We start from the raw sequence: 13,264 nt of genomic DNA on the forward strand, positions 1-13,264 counted from the left end.
GGGAATTTACAAGGTGAAAGAAAGTAGAGAAGAAAGAGGACAGGGAAAAACATGCGAGAAAACAGGAGCTGATGGATGAAGAACAAGGGAGAGGAGGTGAGAAAAGGAAATTCACTTAAATGAACATAGAGAGAGAGAGGTTGCACAAGCCGTGAGGAGAGGTTGAAATTTAAGAAAGGGGAGGCAAGGAGGCATGTCTAAATGAAGTTAGACATTACAAATACGAGGTTGCAAATGATAGAGATAAATGAGAAAGCAGTGACTGGAGAAAGGAGGGGATGGAGAACAGAAAAGAAGAAAGAGAATTGAAAGTTTCACATAAAGATAGAACTTAGATGAGGATAAAACAAAGAGGAAGGTGTACAAGATATGAGTGGCGAGGTTTGGCAGACCTGAGGAGTAGACATTAGGAAAAGAGAGGCCAAGTCACAAAACACAGAGGAGAGGGGGACAAAGAAACCTAGAGCAGGTATTTATGTGCACCTCTCTATAATTAGACCACACGCTTTTTGGTGATACATGAACATCACAAAGAAACAGATATAACTTTCTACTGTCTGGGCACTGTTGTTTTGGCCCTGGTCCTCCATATTGGCTGCTTGGATTGCTGGCAATGCTTTATTTTAAGTGTAATCTACTGCGTCACAAGTCCATGTGAATGTGAGCACCTGCAAAATGAAAAAAGGCACTGTAAAAATAAATGATTGGAAACAAGTCAAAAAAGTTGGAAAGCGCATTATCCACAACAGATAGCTGTTTATTCCAAGTGCTTAGTGCAAAACCCTGGTACACTGGTACTTTTAATCTCATAACACGCCCACGCACTCAAACGGAAACATACTCACACGCACACGTACGCACACACACATACGCACACACGCAATAGCAGAGCCAGTAAACATAATTTAAAATGTACATGTAATAACAGGACAATACAGGTGTTTCAAAGTGGAGAAAAGAGACTAAGAGGGCTGGTTGCTACAAAAGAGGAATGGGGGGAGAGGAAAAGAGGAGGAGCAGCAGCGGAAGTGGCTCAGAAAAAAAAGAGACCTAAAGGGAGGAGTGAAAGGAGATGTAACAGAGGGACATGAGGTGAGGGCAAATAAAAGAACGAGGCACTAGGCACTGAGAATGGAGGTTCATCCACAGATGCTGCAGGCCTGTTGTAGTGCACTTTGAATTGGCCGACAAAGCCATTCCCAAATTTGAGTAATGATCAAGGAATTACATATAACCTTCCAGGGAAAGCGTATGTCAAGATGCTGTAACATAGATTCTTTCTGATTGTTAAATCACACATCTATGAGCGATGTAGGCTCTGTCTTGAAAAAATGGATCAGCATGTTACCCACTTTAAGTTATTTCAGCAGGGATGGGGATTTGCTAACATTGTCTACATGTGTTTTGGGGTTCAGTAAAATGCTTGAGACAATGTTACACAGAGATTTCTGTCTGCAAAAGTACGAGGTGTCAGAACAATCAAGTTTCTTCAAGCGAGGCGAGGTGGACTCCTTCTTTGTGTTTGTATTAAACATCAGCAGCAGTGACATTAGCTTGCTATTTCTGATGTTTGCAGATGATGTCCTTAAGGGTTCATCAGACTATTATCTCTGATTCCCCTGGAGAGGTTTAGTGTGTTTGGCTTTGGATAAGAATCAGCAGCTTCATCATGGCTGAAACCATTCAGTAGTTGTTTGCTTGTTCCATGAAGATGAGCAACTGCCACGGGGCAAAATGTTTAGGAAACTTGGAGTTGACCATAGCGCACAACCCCTGCCACCCCTCTATCCATGCTTTACCCTCCTCACCTCTTGCCACATTATGGGGAACAGCGAATTTCCTCGACGAGCACATTGAAGAATGAATCTGAACCTACGCACAGACACAATCCATAACTCCCACTGCTAGTTGTTTGCATTGGTGGCAGTAAGTAGTCAAAAATGAGATTGCAATGGGGATGGCTGGTCTGACACTTCATGAGTGTAAGAATAAAAGAAGTCTGCTGGCAAACAGCAAGACCTTGATGTTGATTAAAAGGAACCATTTTAGGCAGTTCTGGCAAATGGCAAAAAAGCGTTGCCAGCCTACTGAGAGGGGGCTCTGAGGGAAAACCAGGACCAGCAAGTGAGGCTAAATCTCTCCCATGGCCTTAACTGTCACTACGGATCCCTCAGAAGAAGCTGGAAGAGCTTCCCACAAAAGTAACATCTGGGCTGCTGTTCTTATGCTGTTTCCAATCAATGAACAAACTGTGCCTTGGTTAAATGACTAGAAAATGACCTGGGTAAGCAAATAGAAAATGGATGACTGAATGGAAATTACTTTGCATCAACAATTTCTATTGCAGCCAATAAAGTAATTAAAATGAAACTCTGTGTGTGTGTGTGTGTGTGTGGGAGAGAGAGAGAGACGGAGAGAGAGAGAGAGAGAGAGAGAGAGAGAGAGAGACATGATGGCGATAAAGAGAAAAATCTGAGGTAATAGAAAAGAGAAGAGAATAAAAATAGAGCGCAAAGGGATAGTAAACTGCTTACAGTCTCCCCTTCAATACAACCCTTCCAGAAAACTGCATGTTTACTTACTGGCCTGTAGTCTGTATGAAAACGACTTATTTGTTTGTTCAAAATAACTGGTTTCCTTTGGTTGAAAGTGGCACAGAGCTGAATGCTAACATACTCACCTTAGTTTAGCATGTTAGCATGCTAACATTTGCAAAGTACAGCTAAGGCTGATAGGATTGTTATTAGCTTAGCAGATATTTTGTCGTATAACAAAGTTTTAGACAAATTAAAATTGTAACCGAATGATAGTGCTGGATTGAAAGTTAAGTGAACACAAAACGTATCACAATTCTGTCTGAGAGAGACATGAATGTGCCTACCAAATTTCATGGCAATCCATCCAAAACTGTCAAAAAATGTCACTGAAAACCAGCAACGTCAACATGCTGGTGTCATTAAAGGAAAAGTTAGGGGCTTACCAAAGTCATTAAGATTCATTCTCAGGGGATCGTCACTATCAGTACCAACTTTCTGTCAGGATGGCTAAACGGGTGGAAAATGGGTTAAACATGCAAGTGACTGAATGTGAGACTGCACTTCTCGCAGGTGTCATGTATTACGGAAGGAGACATGTGGGTAGTAGTCTCTCCATCATGTCAAGTGAGTGACCCTGTCACTCAATTTAAGGAATAATTGGCAATTCGGGCCCCTAATTCAGTTAGAAGTGGGATCATAAAGGATTCATTTCATGTGACAATTCAGAGATTCCATCAGTCTCTTTAAATCACCATAACAAACTTATTAAAAATCCTTGACTCTCATGGTGATGATACATTACAGCAAATTTTTGAGTTTTCATTACGGGCAACTGGGTTAAAATCAATGTGAATAATGTAGTAAGCAATGAGGAACCAAATATGATAATCACTGTTGGCCGTGCTTCTTGGATATAATGGCCTTTAGCATAGTAATAATTCATTCAGTTGAAGAAAGAAAATGACAGAGCACCATTGGCCTTTAAGCATTTCGTTGTGTGTCTTGTGTTTTGATGGACTGAGATAAAAGGGGAAAGGAGGACAGATAGTGGGGAGAGAAAGAGCGCAGAAGGGATAGCCGGAGGGAGAGTTGAGAATGCAGAGAAAAAGGAAAGAAGGAAAAAAGGGTGGAAGGGTAGAGGTTATGTTGTAGACAGGAGAAGAAAGGTTTAAAAGCAGGAAATATCTGCAAAACATAATTCAACTGAATAAGTAAGTAACCAGGTAGAAAATCTGTTCAGATTTGAAGATATCGGCTGTAACAACAAAACAGATAACAGTCTGTATGTATATTAGATTTTATTCAGGATTAGCTATTCATGTGTTCTAAATGTTCAGGTCACCAAGACTGTGGTGCACAAAAATAAAAACTCGGTAAAAACAGTGAAAAGCCTGTGTATCATATATCAAATAGCCAAATAAAGAATTCTTAGTGTCTCCTCCACAAAAGACAGCCCTGCTGTTGCTCGGAGAAACTGGCGGTTTTACCTCAGATTATCAGCTTTCTAAAAAAATACTTCTGGATTTAGTTTACTTGTCAGATTACTTGTTTCCCAGAAGAATGAGGAACGTCATATTGATTCATGGAAGTCACGTGCAAATACATGCATTGAGAGGGACCGTTGTGTGACCCGTTGACGTTTCACTTGCTAAATAGCGAATGAAAAGAAATGCACACAATAAGCCATACAATGCTATATAAAGCCATTGGACCTCAGTAGGCACCAGCAACACAAATGCCTGGAAGTCTTCTGCCTTCCTGACCCCTCTTATTTCGTCTCCCAGTTGTCTGCATTCATTTTCTACCCCATACTCCGTGCAGTCTTCTTTATATTTCACTAATAATCCGGGTGAAATAAAGTTCACATTAGCCAGTAACTGCACTCTTTTGGCAGCATTAAAGCGTAGCAGGTCAGTTGAAGCCTGAAAACTGGGTATCCAGGACATACTCAAACAAATTAGACAAAAGTTTTTTTTTAAAGTATGATAGTTTAGTGGTCCAAAAGCAGGAGACAAGGAATGAAATAAGATGATATGGCCATAATTATATTCTGACTGGAATCAAATCATCACTTTGTCCAGTGGGTCAAAAGTCAAATCAATCAGGCACTTATATGAGTTTGTGTCTGTGTGTGTGTGTGTGTGTGTGTGTGTGTGTGTGTGTGTGTGTGTGTCAACCAATCAACCCGACATTCAAACTGCCAGATAGCAGACAGGAACATAAAACAGGAAATTGCTTTTGGGACAGCCAATCAGAAAAAGCTCACGGTAAACAGGAAGAGCCCGTCACAGTGGTCCTGTCAGGTGTCAGTCATTTCACAATGACCTGCCCACGTGCCTCAGTGTGAACGTCATTCATCGCTTAATCCCACCTCAGGAGAAAAGGATTTAGGATTGTAAAAGATACAGAAGCCCATTTAGGTTTATTTTCATATAATATATTCATATAATTAGGCCATTGTTTTATTGAACTTTCATTCAATTTACAAGGCATCTGAGTGACCTTTGGCGCCTTACATTGGGACCTTTGTTGTATACCCCCTTTCTCGCTTCCTCTCTGTTTTTGACCTGTCACATACATAGATCATAAAAATCATTTAAAAAAATGCAAAAGACAAAAACACGTACATAACTACTGTTATTGTTGCGCACTAGAGGATATCAAAATAAGTTTACTCTGTTGGTAAACCTTGTACACATTTTAAAATGCAAATTATGTTTCTCATATCATTTCATACTTCTGTAGTGTTTATCTGAGAACTTAAATCAGATATTCCTTGAAATTACTTTAATGAATCCTCCAACAAGTATAAAATGAAACACAAGGTGTTGCATCAAAAGGCTCCAGTTGCTGCAGTCACTCTTTTCCATGGGATAAAACGTTGGGTGTGCTCCGTATCTTCCCCCTGCATTGCAGAGGGTGGGTTGACAGTGGTCCTTGAATGTTATACTGTCGGAGACAAGCTATGTGTGTATGTGTGTCCAAACCTGAGTGTGTGTAATCTGTCAGAGCCTAGAGAAAAGATCAACAGCTCACACAGCTAGAGGGCCACTTAAGACCTGACACTGACACGCACGCTGTATCATGAGGATGCGGTGGCTGATGTGTACCGCTCTGCTGGTGACAGGACTAAACATGCAATTATTCTCCATTCCTTTTATTTCCAACTGGTGCTCTCCTTCATGTATGTATCTGTCAACCTATCATTCTGTTCTTCTGCAAGTTGGGCCACAATCATGAACCATTTCCTCACATGGAAGACAATGTCATCGATCAGTGGAAGTCAGGAGGACGTTTAAAATGGGAGGCGGTTTCTGCAGGACATGGTGACGTATAAATGCTTTTTAGGAATCATATATACCAGGGAGAGGTGAGATTAATAAAAAATAAGATTCTAAAATTATATTGCCACTTGAGAATGCCATGTGAGCTTGTGCAGTTTTACTGATGATTTCTTCATTTGCAGTGATTTTCCGTATCTATGACACACTGAAACCCAGGAGTCCACTACCTTCGACTTCTGAGCAGCCTTGACTCACAGGTATGCATGTTGTTATTACTGAGGGAGGCTAAACTGCTTTCCCCTCTCTAGATTGCCCAAGCATTTACAGCAACTTGAAACAGCGACAACCCTGCGTTCCCAACAGTTAAGCTGTCTCCAACCCTGCCAAAACACACCTAAACCTTTACTGGAGATGTGTTATATTCAAAACAAATCAACATGAATACCAACAGCGCTCTAAATGTAAAAAGCAGAGTGGGTTCTTGTACAACATCGTGCCAATTTTCAAATGTGACCACAGGAAATGGGAGTGAAAACAACAATTTATCACCTTCCCTGTGGGATTTGAATAAAACAGGGAAATCAACAGGACTCCTGTGCAGCTAATCAATCAGTAGTTGTATCTGTCCTCCTGAACAACATCCTCAGTCCCTTTTAATGCCCCCCTTGCAAGTTAGAGAAGAATGCAGTGAAAACAACAACTGTTCTCTATATTGTGAACACGTAAGCCCACAAAACAATAATGCCTCCAGGCTTCTAATTCTTTGAGAGTAGAATTATGTGTCCCAACCTGAAACGCAGAACAAGGCTGCGGCTTCTTGTGTGTGTGTTTGTTGTCCTCTAGCTCTGAAACACGAATGCTAAGTACATGCTATTCACCTTTCAAATGTCAGTGGTGACTGTGTGTGTCTGTTTTTATTATGGTCCAACTCAGCATGTGGTGTCACTCCTGCTGTTTTTTACAAAGACTTGTTTGCCCTCCAACATGACTATTTATCTACTCGACATTGTAGTCTGCTTATAGAATGTATCTCACCATATGCTTGGTGCGTCTGTCCCGCTGATTTCCAGGAAGTCGTACTTGTCCTCTAATAAGAAGTCGTTGAAGACGAGAGCTATAGTGTCCCCGGGTTCGGAGAGGATTGACCACGTACAGTCCAGGTTGTTGTCATACTCTGCAGGGTATCCAGGGCTGGTTATTGAACCTGCAGTGCCTCGCAACGTACCGCCACATGCTCCCTCCGCTGGAGTGAGAGGTAAGGATAAGAAGACAGGTAGCTTTTATGTTTCAAACTCTGGTTTTGGTGCATCCCCTCCTGGGTTGGCTTGATCATTTCCTAGTTATCTGTTATAGAATTTTATTCATTAAAGAAAATTGTGGAAAAAAACCAAACAATATTCACAAGAGTTATTTCCCTTGTTCATTTCTTGTGTGCATACAATTCAAATTGTTATATTGTTACTTTATTCAGATTGTAATTTGTAAATGTGTTGATTGCGTTATTCTGTATGAAAGGTGCTACTCAAATTAAGTTTTCATTAACTGTTTGTTTGCATGGTAAGTTCAATAGCTTAATTGTGTACGCAATGTATGTACTTAGATTCATTGATTTTGAGATAAATTAACACAATTCACATGTTAATAAGAATATTGCAACTAAAACAACAATAATATTGTCCTTTTCATCCTCATCCTCAATTCTATCATAGTTACATCTTCAAACTCTTAACAAAGTAATTAATGTGAAAAAAAGGAAATATTATACATCAGCAAGAAAGCAGAAAGCCAATCATTTAATTGAATCCTCTGAAAAACAAAACAAAATATTAAAGTGTGCTTTTCAGTGATGCATCACGAGATACGGAATCACTGAGCTCAGCTGTTCAACCATCTACTGGCGCTGATGGTTAAAACCTGGACATAACTGTTCTAGTCTGTAGACTAATGAACTAATGAACTAATGGCTTTGTTTGAGAATTTTAGGCTCCATCTGGTTCTGGTTTGTTAAGCTGTGCTTTAAAAGTAACAAATACATTGCAGCTTCCATCTTCCTCCGGCCTGTGACCTGTGACCTCATGTTAAGGTCCTTCAATTCTCATGGCCCAAACAATTGTTTATTTTTCCTTACATTTTATTCTGCTTTTCTTGTTTGGCATTATGAATTTCAGCATTATGAATTTCACTTGTTGTGTTTTGGGACATGCAAGTTGTCATGTATGGAAAGGTATGAGATATTTGTATGATCTATTTCAAGAACGAGAGGAAATGGCTTCAATGCGGACATATAGAAGGGAGAAGAATACAATAAAGAAAGGAAAAAGATAGACAAAAAGACAGAACAGACTGAAGGAACGAGGGGAAGAAAGAAGAAGAAAGAAGAAAACATCTTACCTCTACAAAATGGTGACGGGAAGTCCCACTGTGCTCCACTGCCAGCTGACACAATACACGTGAGGATACTGTGTCCTTCCAATACAAAACCTGACTCACAGCTGTATCGGATCTTGTCCCCCATGTTGTACCGCAAGCCATGAATGACCCCATTTGGGATGAGGCCGGGGGTGCCACATGTGTGGCTGGGCAAGACTGAAACACAAAGGAAAAAACAGAGAAAATTAAACTTAATTATATCATATCTAAAATAAAACAGAACAAATAATATCTGTGACCCAACATAACTAATCGCATATGTCTATGAGGTAAAGGCATGTTGAATCAAAGACTGATTTCAGCTTCTCTGAATGCTTCATTTGAAACATGTTTACTTGCCAGAAGAGGTAAAACTATCCTGACCCCCAGGTTAAGAGCCATTGATATAGGATCCATGTTTCAACAACAGTTTTAACAATATCTCTTGAATGTAAATTGGTAAATTATGTGATGATTCACATAACACTGAATGTCAAACAAATCTCAGAATATCAACAACGATTTACATATGAATCATTCACCAAATATTAACCATCAGAATCAAAAACGTAAAAAAAGAAAGATGTGTATCTTTGGTTCCCTAGGAACCTAAAAATATGTGGAAGTGACTGAGTGGTATTTAGATGTCTGGCTAGCATTTCCTTCTCCAATGTGCATCTGTTGTTGCCCGTTCTTAGATGACACAGCTCTACAGTGGGAGCAGCTAAAGGCAGCTCATGGTCTAACCAGGCCAATATCAATCTGTGACCGTTGCCAACAGCTCTACAGAAGGGGCATCAGCACAGTACAACCTGGATGATCTCCACAGTATCTGACCCCGGTGTACACTGTGTGCTGTGTGTATTTGTATAACTGGAGCATGTTAACTTGCTGGGTGTGTACTGTGTGCATGTAATGTGTATCCAAATGGCTAATTTGAATGTGTGCGCGTATGTGCATGCACAGTGCAGTGAGTCTACACGTAAGGGGGATTTCAGTCAGTCAATCTGTGTGTTTGTGGATGCTGTTCCAATTAAACGCTAGCATGGTAATTAGACAAAGCTTCACCATGAGACCCTGAGAACTAGGACAGAGAGAAAGAGCGAGGGGTGTGGGGTTAGAGGAAGACAAAGAAGAAGAGGAAGTGGAGAAAGGAGGATGTAGAGATAGACAGGAGACAGGAGAAAGAAGAGGGGGAAAGAGTAGCAACAGAATGATGGAGGGGGGGAGAGGAGGGGAGGAGGAGGAGACAGGAAAGGATAAAGACGAAGACTCCAGTCAGACAGGAAAAGAGAGAGGTGAACTAATTACAGTGGGCCCTAAACATGTATAATTTACACCAATTGACTCATTATTCGGATTGTATGAAGTCATGCATCAGAGGCAAGTTACTCACACTCAGCTGACCATGCCGTCCTCTGTGCAAACATGCTGCCTGTTCTGTTTTAACAAGGTAGGACACACAATCAAGTTCAGAACCCAAACTAAAGCACTGACTGAAGGATGGGAAGAAGGAGGAAAAGAGAAAGCGAGAATGAGATAAGCAACGGAAAGAAGAGAGGATTTAAAAAAAGAATGCGTCTGAGCCAAGTCGTTAGTCACACTTATGTGACCGTACAGTCCTGTCTGCCAGGTGAGCCAGCTTGGTACACAAAGGTATTCCCTCATTTAGACTGATGTCTGAAATAATCAGGGGGTATTTGGGAAGGATAGTGTTCACAAGTGTTGTCAGTATCCAGCTAGTTTCATACTTTAGAAAACATTTTAATTTCGGCAATAAAGTGTTCTCTTTTCAGCCATAACATATTGAACAGTAGAGTCTGGTTTGCTGGGACTAGACTTTTAAAATCACAACATAATATTTGGGTTGTTGTTCAAAACTGTGTATTGAATGCAGTGCTGAAGTAGGATGAGTGTGAGATACAGTAGATGAAGTGTAGCTTCATTTTGGCAACATTTGGCAGCTGACATTACCCACTTCTAAAGGACTTCATATTCATATACATGTTTACTGCAGGTGATGGCTTTATAGCTGCATTTAAAGGGATTTGATATTAAAGGAATAGTCCTCAGAACCACAATTGTTTGTTTTAGGCAGCAATCTATCGTTGCTATAACGAGTAAATGATATTGAAATGGGGGAGTTTAATATGGACAGCTCCTGGTGTTGAAATGAAGTCTATTAAAGTTACCAAACAAATAACAGAAACAAATGAAAATGTTTGACTTTAATCAAACAACGCTGTAATTCAAATGCAAATTGCATTCTCCTGTTTTTGTCCAACTAGAAATAAATTAGCATGTTACAAAAATGGATAATCATGAGATATTTTTTAACAGCACCAGCTTTAATGCTAAGAAGACACATTGCTGATGGCACTGCCTAATACAGGTAATATAATACCTCTGTGCCCATGCAGTAGCTTAGTGCAATGGCAGACCTAAATTGTTTAGAAAGATAATGTCTGATTCCTCTAGGTCCAGGGGTGCCCAATACGTCGATCGCGGAGGTAGTGCGGGTAGATCGCATGCCATTCAAAAAAAATGAGATGTCCGCATTGCATTTGCCACTTGATTTTCTAACACACGGGTCACCACGTATGCGCGGTCAACCGCGCGAGCTACTGCAAAACTCCTGCGAGCTAATTAGTTAGCCTTCCAATTTATTTCTACTAAAGAAGCTAAAGCTGCAGCGCCATGATTTGGGAAACTTCCAAAACCTCGCGTCAGAGCTGGAGACTCAACGGAAGGCGTGTGCGTAACTTGACAGTGCGCGCTGCACAGAGCAGATTGACGAGTGTCTGTCAGAGTTTGTCGAACGCTTTCGAGACTTTGCTTTACTCGAGCCAGTTGCTACACTTACGATTTTGACACTGCAAGCTGACAGTCAGCTGAAGTCCAGGGCTCATGGACAGTTTTCTCACAGAGGAAAAGTACCCAAACATGAGGAAATGTGATACCTTCTTGACTGCATTATTCGGCTCTACTTATTTATGTGAGTCAGCCTTTTCCCACATGAAGAATATTAAGTCCACACCGTTCCACCGTGACTGATGATCATTTGAAGTCTGCTTGGGGCGGGCTACCAGCAGCTACTGTCCGGACTATGCAACTCTGGCCAATCCCATTCAGTGCAAGTCATCAGAGTAAGGTAATGACCAAGAATGTACAGAATTGTATTGTGCCATAAGGGTTCATGCAGTTATGCAAGGTACGCCAACATATATTGTAAATATAAAGTATACTCAGTATATATAAATAGATATTCAGCATTTTTAATGTAGGTAGATCATTTTGACTTGGTCATTTTAAAAGTAGCTCGCAAGCCGAAAAAGTGTGGGCACCCCTGCTCTAGGTGTACTATATGGGCTGTACTGTAGGTCTAAGCAGGGCTTAATACAGAATGCACACACTCATGCTATGGTAAGACGATTTTAAACACAGACCGTGATAAATATAAGTGTTACACTTTTGTCTCCACCTGACCTAATTGTTGTCTCTTGTCTTGAATGTTTCGATCAATATTCATAAGACAATCAGTGAGTTATTTTCACTACAAATTCAGATAACAAATGATAAATTGCTTGTTTAATGTTGCCATCAATAATCACTATTACCTCCGGTTACTGCAACTTCTTATTTACAAGGTAGATGGAGAGATTACTACTGGCTTTGTGCACACAGTGCTTTCATTTGTTTGCCTTGTTTTTAATCAGCACTATACTAATTTGTTTAGCTGTAACCTCATGCCAGGGAAAGTTCACATTAGCTGCTCGCAATTGTATTCAGGAGCATAATCACTTTGATTACTTAATATTGGATGACTCCTTTGTTTTTAATTTTATTTAATTCTAACAATTTACAAGTCAAGGTCATTTGGGGTTATTTCACGAAAAAACGTGCATTACAATTATGGACCAATCGGAATATTAAACATGGTCAGATGTGTACAAGGAACTGCTGTTTGCTCATGATGAGCACAGAGAACAGTGCAGTCCTCATTATCTCATTACAGCTGATTTAGTAGGAATTAAATGTTCCAAACACAGAAGTACAGCACACACAATGTTTCACATCACTTAAAATGTTTACAATCTTAGATACAAAGATACAAAATTACTGTATATCTGAAATCAAAAGCTTGTTGCTGGGGTGGTACTCTATACAGGTATCGCCTTTCTTGCAAGTTAATTCACAATTATGCATCCAGATTACTATATTATACTATATTACAGCCCTGCACTTCCCTCCTGGAACTTTCACTGTTACAGTATAGTATATAATTATAGTCATAGTGACTCTGTCGATAGCCATGTGTTTCCTTCTACACCAACCTGGTCCGACTCCAACTAAAACGCTGACTGTCAGTCAGTGCCACTTACTCAGTCAGTCAAGTTACCCTCCAGCACATTATTTTCCTAAACCTAGCAATGTGGTGTGTTACCTAAACCTAACTTCCTGTGAAGACGGAAGTTTATCTTAAAAAGACACTATTCGTGTTACGAGTGGACACTGACACGTTCCTGCCACGTCCACAACTGACGTTAGAAGGATCAAGGTTTGAAACCAAGCGTTTGAGATGTCTGTGTGTTGGTGGGGAAGGACTTTTTCCACTTGCACCACCCACCATCAATGGAGTAACTTTCTGAGTGTGTGTGTGTGTGTGTGTGACGGATGACACTCCTCTGTTGCAGCTGTCCCTTCTGGCCCTTCACAGCCTTAGGGCAGGTCAGCGTGTTGCTATGGTAACTCTGGGACAGGGCAACATTTTAATAGTGATACAGAAGTGAGGAGCGGGCGAGAGGTGATGACATCAAGGCTAAGCGGCACTGACGCTAGCATTCAAAGTGCGGTGAATGTGAGAGAAGACTACAAAGAGGAAGGACAGAGAAAGAGTTACGAGAGGAAGGAAAACTTGTGTTAACCCCAGACATGGTCTGCCTTTCTAAGTTGGTGTTCAGTTGGAACCGTGTCTACATTGAAAATGTATCTGTCTATGTGTCCGGCCTAAAACAGTTACTGCTGAAAAAAAGT

The 13,264-nt window shown here is 40.6% G+C and overlaps 1 protein-coding gene across 1 annotated transcript in view; it reads right to left on the minus strand.

The window, feature by feature from the left end:
* LOC142970066 (CUB and sushi domain-containing protein 1-like) overlaps positions 1-13,264 on the minus strand; it is a 362,809-nt gene that overhangs the window by 170,151 nt on the left and 179,394 nt on the right. Inside the window, exons 4-5 of the mRNA XM_076110217.1 lie at positions 8,213-8,407; positions 6,857-7,064 (exon numbers count right to left, since the gene is read on the minus strand). Coding sequence (XP_075966332.1) covers positions 6,857-7,064; positions 8,213-8,407 — 403 coding nt within the window. The remainder of the gene's footprint in view (positions 1-6,856; positions 7,065-8,212; positions 8,408-13,264) is intronic.

The sequence above is a fragment of the Anarhichas minor genome, unplaced genomic scaffold (assembly GCF_050575085.1).
Source record: "Anarhichas minor isolate MPS153535 unplaced genomic scaffold, ASM5057508v1 ptg000042l, whole genome shotgun sequence".
In the NCBI taxonomy this organism is placed as follows: Eukaryota; Metazoa; Chordata; class Actinopteri; order Perciformes; family Anarhichadidae; genus Anarhichas; species Anarhichas minor.